General features: G+C 22.0%; 1 protein-coding gene across 1 annotated transcript in view; it reads left to right on the forward strand.

The window, feature by feature from the left end:
* The first annotated feature begins 5,864 nt into the window (after positions 1-5,864).
* The window catches only part of LOC102673002 (roundabout homolog 2-like), a 47,962-nt gene continuing 43,519 nt past the window's right edge, over positions 5,865-10,307 (forward strand). The window contains exon 1 of the mRNA XM_006624786.2: positions 5,865-7,158. Coding sequence (XP_006624849.1) covers positions 7,098-7,158 — 61 coding nt within the window. The 5' untranslated portion in view covers positions 5,865-7,097. The remainder of the gene's footprint in view (positions 7,159-10,307) is intronic.

Genomic DNA, 10,307 nt, shown 5'->3' on the forward strand with positions numbered 1-10,307 from the left:
AATTAGGGTATATGTAGAATCTATAAAAAAATAATTTATGTATTATTAAAAATAACATATATATTTTATTATATTTCAATTGTGATATAAAATAATCTTTAATTTGGAAAAAATCTTATTATTTTTAATTATTTTTATCTTTTTAATATAAATACAAATATTTTATTTTTTATTTATACCATATACTATATACTGATTTAATTTATTTCATTAAATATTTTTATTCATTGATATTTTAATTTTTTAAAATTAAAATTGAATTATACTAATAATTCTATGTAGATGATAATATTTTTAATTCCGAATTTTTATTAATAATTTTATTTGTTTTTAATTTATCATAAGGCAGATTAATAAATAATTTTGGCCCAATTTCAAATTTCAGATAAATATATAAGATTTATATATTATAAATATTTCTCTTATACGTGTCTTTGAGTTATCATATTTCAAAATCAGAATATTGTTTCCAACTTCCATTTTATAAATTTATCGTATCATATTATCATTTTCTAAGTTATCATATTTCAAAATCAGATTATTATTTTCAATCTCATTTTATAAATATGAATATACAATTACGAAAATATAACAAATTATTTGATTAATTTTTTGTATTACAATTCCAATTTGAAACATTATATTCTATTATATTCTATTGAGAGAAAATAAGCATTTAATTTTCCTTTGTTATTTTATTTTCAAAATACGTGAATTATATTTTTTTTTCTTTTTTTAATTTTGTAAGATTAATTTTTCAATGCAATCAAATAGAAATGAGACTATCGATGATATTTCACAGCGATAAATCGGTACATTTATGTGTATATATTTTGAATAGCGAGATTACACTCACGTGTATTATATCTTTAAATAGAAGCTGTCAAATCGCATGCGCATATCGCTCGTTTATCTCGGATTTAACTTTACAATCGAAAATATACAAAAAATAAGTGTATCTGTATAAATAAAAGATTTGTTTGTTTCGTTGCTTAGCGACTAATTTAATATGTAAGAAACATGTCATTTTCTCTTTTCATCAAATTCCTCTTTTAAAATTTGAAACGTCATCTTGTCTGAATATTTCTTTTTATGTTAGTCACTAAATTCTTCTTTTAAAATTTGAAAAAATTTTATCTTGTCTATTTCATTTTATTTTATTTGGTAACATATTACATTCGTTAATACATATACGTACAAAAAACGTGGATTTTATTTGTTAATTAATTCTCTGTTATTTTTTAGTGTACATGTCACATGATCATGGATCAATTTCCGAAAAATTTTCGTCCCTTTCACCCCAAGGATCCGCCTAGTGGTACGTTAAATTACGATCTTGGAGCTTTAAGTAAACATCAGAAAAGTAGTTTAAATTCGAGAAAAACTATTGAGATAAGAAGAAACGAAATGTATTTAAAAAATCACCCAGAGATCAAAGGATTAATTTCAATTTTACTGAGGTAAGCTATTTCTTCTCTATTTATAATTTTTACAAATAAAATTTTACAAATATGTATTTTTCGTGCTATAAATAATTTACAAATATAACTTGCATTTTAAAATAAATAGATATTTGAATCTAATACGAATAATTAAAAATTTTTATAGAAATGTATTACGTAAACATTGCTCGACGAATGTTCACGAAATTATAGGCGAGTTTTTCAACAGACCACGTCATCAAATAGTTTTAGATCTTCTACGCTATTTCTTGTCTACTGAACAAGAATCTATAGACAAAAATGTATTTCAAGGATTAACAAATGTTCAAGTGGATGAAAAAAAAATTTCGTGTTGCAACGTATAACAGGCGTATACTTATAGGCGTATATTCAAATATTATTACAAACTATAATATTGTCAACTACAATTTCATTTTAACGTCTTGTATATTTTTTTTATTGAAAATTATTTGATTTGACTTATCGTTATGCAAAACATGTTTATATAGTAATATAAATTTATAAATCATATTGAAGTTATCACATGTTGCATATATGTGAATCAATTGTACCACACATAACAATAAACGTAAGAAATATTAATAAAAAAGAGTTTTGCTTACGTGTAGTAATAAATTTATACATACATACATATACACACACATATATATATATATACTTGAATAAAATTTCATAAAAATCTAGGTTAAACATATTTTACTTTAAATAAAGTAATAAAGAGTATAAATATAATGACACAATTATTTTAAATACTTTATTATTTTTATTTTACGAATAACATGTGAAAAGTAATTTTATTTTATATTTTATTCAAATAAATTATTTTAAAATAATTTCTTATTTCAAAAAGTTGATCCAAATAAAATAAAAAATAATTTGACATAAGATATTAAATTATTTAATTAACTGAGAATACAGAAATATTTAATAATTTTATTTAATAATCTTAAAAAAAATTCGATAATTTATCGACTTTTTCGCAGTATTTTTACATATCTACTTATTCTTTAATAATATTATTTATATGCATAAGATATTATATAAAAATTATTTCAGACATATATAAAAGATATAGATACAGATATATTTCAGACAATTGATGATAAAATTAGAAAAATTATTAAAGAATTTATTCAAAAAAATAATTGATCAAATAAAATGAAAAATTTCAAACAAAATTCAAATAACGAAATAATCTAGAGAAAAATTATTTGTTAATTACATTCAAATAAACTATGATTATTTCATATAATAAACAATCAGATAAAATTATATATTATTTTTAATTTTAATGATTATTTTTCAAATAATTTGTTTGAATATATTTATCCAAATCTGATACTAAATATTGTGCTCAAATATGTTCAATATAAAATTTTTGATTATTTAAATAAAGACATTCATCTTAATATGTTTTTCTATTAATAACTAAATACTAAATATATAATACTAATTAATTAAAAAACTAATAATATAATATAATAATAGTAACTAACATCATAATTTTGATAATATAGGAAAAGATTAATGTTATATATATAATTTGTATAAAAAAAATATTTATAGAAATTATGATAAAATTTATCATCATTTTTTTATCAAAAAGCATTGGATAAATACAATTTAATTACAACATTGGATAATAACAATTAAATTATAAATTTTTTTCGTATATCTATATTTCTATGTATATATCATATATAATGGATAGTATACATATAGTATAAATATACATAGATTCCTCTATAATGGATGATACGTTTCGTGTTATATGAAATTGTATTATATAAGTCACTAAAATTATACAAATATAGTTTATGTATATAAAAACACATAAAAAATATAATATAAAATATATATAAAATAAATATTTAAGATGAAAGAATATAATATTTTTCATTTCTTTTTTAAACAAATATTAAAATTAAAAAATTTTTATTTGTCTTATGTGAAATAAAATAAGTAGTTATATTTTTATTGACATTTATTCATAATTAAATTCCGACGTCTTCTTTTAAACGTTGACTGTGTTATTTCATAACTTGTTTCGTCACTATTATTTTAAATGTTTTGAAATGTTTTTTTTTTCATTTTTATAGATATTATTATTATTATTTTTCAAATCTTTTTTCTTCAAGACAAATTAAATAATCTTTCAATTTTTTCTTAAATTCGTCAGAATTCTTGATTGATCATTATTCGTAAAATGTTCTAACTTCAACATTTCTAAAATAAAATGTTGTTCTGATTCATTGAAAATTTGAGTAATAAATTTTTTTCATTACTTGGCAATTCTGCTATTTGTATTTGTTCTTGTTAATCTAAATCTTGATTATTATTAATTAATTCAACGTTTTTCTCATCGACAGATCTTTTTTTATCTTTTATCTATAAAATATAGGCAATATTTATTATACGATTTATTTCTGTTATCATGAATGTTAAACAATTTTTATTAACAATTATTAACAATTTATTAATAATTTCAAGTCATTTCTCTCTAAGTATTCAAAATCGAAGATTTGAATTCCTTCAGAGATGACAAAATAATTTTCAATTTAAAATTGAAAAATCACTCTATAATTGTATATTATGATAGTATTTGGATTACAACTAATTTTTTTTTTAAATTAATTCAAATGGATATTGTATGTAATAAAATTTATTAAAGACTTTTATTATTCTTTGATCCAATTAATATTATAGAATTGATAGTGATAAAAATATGATTCAAATTTTCTTGGTATTCTAATTGGCATTATCGATAATTAACAAAATTTTGAAACTAATATTTTTTTTTTTTTGTAATAATCTTTTATTTCTGACATAAAGCAATTGTAAAATCAATATATTTTTATTTGATTACCATGAAAATAAAAATGAAACTTATCAACTTTTATTACTGATAGGTTTATCAATTAACATGGATTTTGTAATCGTTATCTTCAGATGCATTTGAACATAAAAGTAAAATGATCCTATTTTTAGAAGACTTAAATCAGAAGCAAATTTTTCATTTTTCAAAATGAATAAGTGCATTTGGATATTTTCTTCCAATATAATGAGTGAACATTATATTTTTTAATTATTTGCAATAATTTCCTTCTTCTATAATTTTGATTACATTTTTTTAGAATCTTTAGGCTGCGTCTCTATCGATTGATGCGCTTTCTTCCACAATTTTAACATTGTATAAAAATATTGTATAAAAATCAATTCCTAAATCTGTTAAATTAAATTGTGTTCATATGATTCATTAAAAAAAACGAATTTTAATTTTTTTACATGCTGATAAATTTTCAATATCGTTAACTATTCAAAGCCATATTCCTTGACTAAAAATTTTTTATTTTATTATAATTTAATATCAAACATTTTTTTCATTTTATATATTAAAGTATCTTTTATACGTGCAAATTTATTTAAAGATTTATAAGAAATTCTAATTCTTATTTTATTTTTATTTCTTTTTATTGTTCGAATTATTGCCTCGTTTAATTTTAAATTCTTAGCAATGTTATTTTCTCGTCAGATTTTAATTTATTCAAAATTATAATTTTTTCTTCAAAAAAAATATATTTTTTGTTCTTAAAATTTTTCTTCATAATAGAACTTGTGGTTAAAAAAAAAAAAAAAAATTTTATATAAATTAAAAATTAAATTTACATAAATATTAATATAATATAATATAGTATACATATAAATTATATATATTAATATTTTTTTTTAAATTTAATTTAAAATATTTGACTTTAAATATAGCTTAATTGATAGTTTATATCAGAAATAATAAAGATAATATTTTGTCTGTAATATATTTTATTGACATTGATTGCCATATTTCAGTTATATATTCATTGTTTGTAATCAATAATAGAGTTATTTCGAGGTAGATGCACTATTGGTTGAGATGCATTGTTTTTTGTCATGGTTGGATGGTTAGCTTTTTTCCATGAAACATTTTCATATATTGTCCATTGTGTTACATACATAGTAAAGACAAAAAAAGAAAAAAATAGAAGTAGAAAGAAGAGTATATAAAAAAAAGGTTAAGGTTGAAAAAAGTGTATTCAACCTTAGCCTTTAAGGACATATATTTTTTAAACTTTCTTAAAAATCATATTAAAATATTAAAATAGTTTTATACACTTGATGTTATGTTTTGTTAAAAATATGTACTGTGTTATAGAATAATTATTGTTGTAATTTTTTCGTCGTGTTATAGGAATCCGTGTTATATGAACCCGTGTTATAAGGGGATCTACTGTATTCTGTTCCTGAGAAGCATCAACTGAGAAACCAAAGGCCGAGAACCGAAGCGGTTCCGAAAATGAACGAGAATACTCGAAAATAGCCGAAGTGCCGCGTGGTACTCCAAAAGAATTGCTGCACCCTCAGTTGTGACTGGATCGTCGCGATGAATTGATCATTTATTAAAGAAGTGTATTAGTTTAAAATTGAATTTTTATATTTTATTATTATAATTGTGCATATAATTTTCATATTCTTGATAAATAACGCAAACCTTTTTAAATTAAAGATGGCAAATACAATGACAAGTGTGGATAATTGTTCGAGATATAGAGAAACGACGCATAGCTTGACAGTCGGTCACGAAGCGATCGATTTTGAAAGGAACGCCGTTCTTCAAAAAGACGGAATAAATCGATCATACTCCAACATTAGAGAATAAAATAAGACAAAGCAAATGGATACCTAATACGAAACACATGAAATCAGTGATTATACGTTTATCAGTGGCAATGAGGACGCGCAGATCGATCAAAGAATTAGAATAGTTCTTTCTCTCTTTCTCTCTCTTTCCCTTTATATCTTTACCTTTCTTCCTTTGCATCTCCCTTTGAAAGAGAATGAAAGTATATTAGAAGAACGTGACATCCAGTGCATTACTCGTGATTTCGTTTTCTTTTACGTGATTCGTGTATTACGTGTGCTTACGAACGCGTGTATGTGCGTTTTCTAATACGTGTATGCGCCTCTGCGTGTGCATGCGCGCGCGCGCGCGCGTGGTTCGGCGATGTCAGAAGTTCATCGTATGAAAGCAATTGTCGGTTTTGTTCGATAAGAATGGGGCTACTGGTGATCGACCGACCGGACGGTTAGTGCTTTAATGTTACATTATTTCACGTTACTACGAATATACGTGTATTAATCGTGAATATACGTGATATACACAACTTGTGTACGAATACACACAGGCATATAGTTACTGCGTGTGCGTGGGTGGGTATTGGATATAATGTGGGTGTGGGTGTGCGTTCCTTGTACGTATAGACGTACGCGTATTTTGTGGTAACGTGTAATGGCATGGAAATGAGGCGCGCGCGAGTGTCACGCCGAAAGATACGCCTCTCGCCTGGAAAGCTACTTTGTGCTCCAAACTCGAAAGGAGAATCCTCTCGCGAGTGGCCGCTCTTACCGGTTTAACCTCATCGACATCGAGAGTGCGTGGTTTTCTTGTGGTTTTGATTCTATTTATCCAAGTTTCGGATTCGTCTGTAATTTCGCATCCAATTTTGATCAGCATGCGTTAACATCAGGTTACCAAGATTGTAAAGGGTTTCGTTCGTGATTCACGACCTTCCCCAGAATCTTTGGGTACTCGAAAGAAAAATGCGCAACGAGTGGCTAAGAAACTTGTTCGCGACAGCAATTTTCGCCCTTATGGTACATGGTAAGTTGAATATTCTTCTTTTTAATCTTCTTCACTCTTATCATTATCTCTAAAACTATTAACACTTTTTTAATACTCATTTTACTTATTTTCATCGTTTTTTAAACTAATAAAAAAAAAGTAGAGAATATAATTTATTATTTATTATCATAGTAAGATAAATAATTTGAGACATTATCGTAAGGATTTTTTTTATTTTTCTATTCATTAATTTTATTTATTATTTTTCTATTTAGAATTAAAAAAAAATTAAAATTTTTTTATTTATTTATATTATATTGTATAAATATAATTATATTACATGAAAAATTATTGATAAAATATTTGTATGAATATAATTTAATGCAACGAATCGATAAGTTCATAGTTTACTGAAAATGAGTTCAACTAAAGATATGTATTTCTTCTTTTACGACGTCTTGTTCTCGGACATGTGATAACAAATGAGCGCAGAAACTGACATAAATGGTAATGTTCGAAGAATTAAAGTCGAGGATAAATCTTTTGTTCACAAGTCGATTTCATTATATAAATGCTAAAAACAAAGGTCGTGAAACGAAATTGGAATGATAATAAATTATTAACGTCATGCTATGGAAAAATGAAATTGATTTTTAACAGATATGTAATAGAAATTATTTGAACATATCGATGAAGAATTACAATTTCTATTATTTATGTTCTTATTTTAAGTAAAATACATTATTATTATTATTATTATTATTATTATTATTATTATTATTATTCCTTTCTTTGTTATTTTATCAATTTAATTTGAATTTCAATTAATATATACATGCATATATGGTATATTTTGTATGAATATTTTAATAATAAATTTTTTTAGAAATTTTATCAAAAAATATATTTCTTTTCGAGAAATTACTGAAAAAAAAAGAAAAAATTTAATTTAATTAAATTTCGTAATTTAATTTGATTCTATTTAATTAATATATTGAATAATCATGAATAATCAATGAATATGTAAACATATAATGTAAACATTATTAAATAATTGTCAATATACAAATATATAAGCAATCGAGATACAAGTATATGCATCTCTATAGTATATACATATAAATGAATGATGATAAAATTTTCGATGAGTTTTTTATATTTTGGAAAACGAAACGATTTTTATCTTCTGTAAATTCATTATCCATTGATCAGATTAATTAATAAGATCTAGATTTTATTGAAAAATTTAAAACTCGTATATATCTAAGAAATTATATTTGAAATATATTTCTTTATATTCCTCAAATAAAAATGTAATATTTTTAATATTGAAACACAATAAAATCATTCGAATTAATCTTAAAATTAAATCTTAAATCTTCCAATAATTTCCAATAATTAAATGTATTATTAGATGTATACATGTTATTGATAGAATTTTTATTTATTTTTACATCTAATCCTATATACTTATATGAGTAATTTTTTATGCTTTATTATATAAATTTTTTTTAATTTTTCTTAATTATTTTTTTTTTTAATTCTTTTAAAATTTTGTTTTATTTTATTAAAGGTTATTATACTGTTACAATATATTTATCTAAAAACATTCAAAAGAATTCATCAAAATTCAATCAAAAAGACCTGTATTCAAATAAGTATATAATTTTTTTTTCTCTAAGAATTAGAAAAGAATTAAAGATCTTAATGTTTTATACGATGAATTTAAATAAATACTGTTTCTTCCTAAGTTTGTCAAAATTTGATAATAATATAAAATAATATAAAATATATTGTAATAAATAATAAATATAAAATGTGTAAAAATATATTTTATTTAATATCGAATAAATCCTATATATACGCATATAATTCAAAACCATAAATAGGCAATACGTTCAAGAAAGGTTTTGCGTTGATTGTGCTCTAGTAAAAAGACATGCTTGGATGATAGACATTGGTTGGTCTATTTTTGTGGATGGAAAGTCTCGCGAAGATAGCCGAGTATAGCCGATGTGAAACGAAACTATTAGGTTATGCACAACACTTGGATAGAAATGACTAGCTATTCGAAGTAAATCTGTATAACAATGGGTATTTAATCTAATAAAATCGATTATGTGATTAATTAATCATTTAAAATGATGAAAAATATCTGTTTAGAAAGAATGCGAATAAACAAAATATAGTAGGCGTTTTGTAATTGATCGAAATAACCTATAGCGATATAGTGAAAATTGATTTTATTAAGCAGATTACGTATAAAAGTGTGTGATTTAATTTTCTTTGATGTAATATCAGTTTTCGATATTGCTTTGAGTGAGCATATAATTCTTCTAATGAATTTTTACTATGGAAATTAATAATGATAAAAATACGTTAAATATTCGAATATTATATTTGTATTTTCTTATCTATATGTAATACTACATTATGTAATTATAAATGATTAAAATTAATTCTATTTTGTTATAAGAATAAGAATCATATATATTGTATATTAAGATAGATTTACATATAATATACACATATTTATTGATTATTAAATATAGAATACAAATTCAAATTGCATATATTGAAAAATTTCATTTTAAATATTTTTATATACTTAAACCAATTAATCATTGTGCTATTAATGTTTAATATGAAATACGTAAATAAAGAAAAATATAATATTTCATTTTTAATTTTCAAAAATATTAATAAAGAAAATAAAGAAACAAAAAATTGTAAAATAAAGAAAAATAGAAATTACTTCTCATTTATTATTTTCATTTAATTAAAATAACTAATTACTTTAAATATATAATATATAATAATTGTAAAAATGCATTGAATCAACCATAAATTGTTGAAAATATTAATATAAATTAATATATTTAATAGATATGTAAACATACATACGGAAAACTAAAATTATTATATTACTATATTACTAACTATAAATTACTATATTACTAACTATAAAAATTCGAAAATAAGTTAATTTTTTTATATTAATGGATATTATCTGTAAAATTGAAAACTTAAATCGTATTTTAGTCATGTAATATCTAAATTTATAATAATAAAATTATAGTATTAATATTATATAAAATATTAAGATTTGTTTTATAATATGATATAAATATATTACTTAATTTGCAAATGCTAAATAAAGATTAAAGAAAAATATATTATTAAATATA

The sequence above is a fragment of the Apis dorsata genome, unplaced genomic scaffold (genome assembly GCF_000469605.1).
Source record: "Apis dorsata unplaced genomic scaffold, Apis dorsata 1.3 scaffold_1121, whole genome shotgun sequence".
NCBI lineage: Eukaryota > Metazoa > Arthropoda > Insecta > Hymenoptera > Apidae > Apis > Apis dorsata.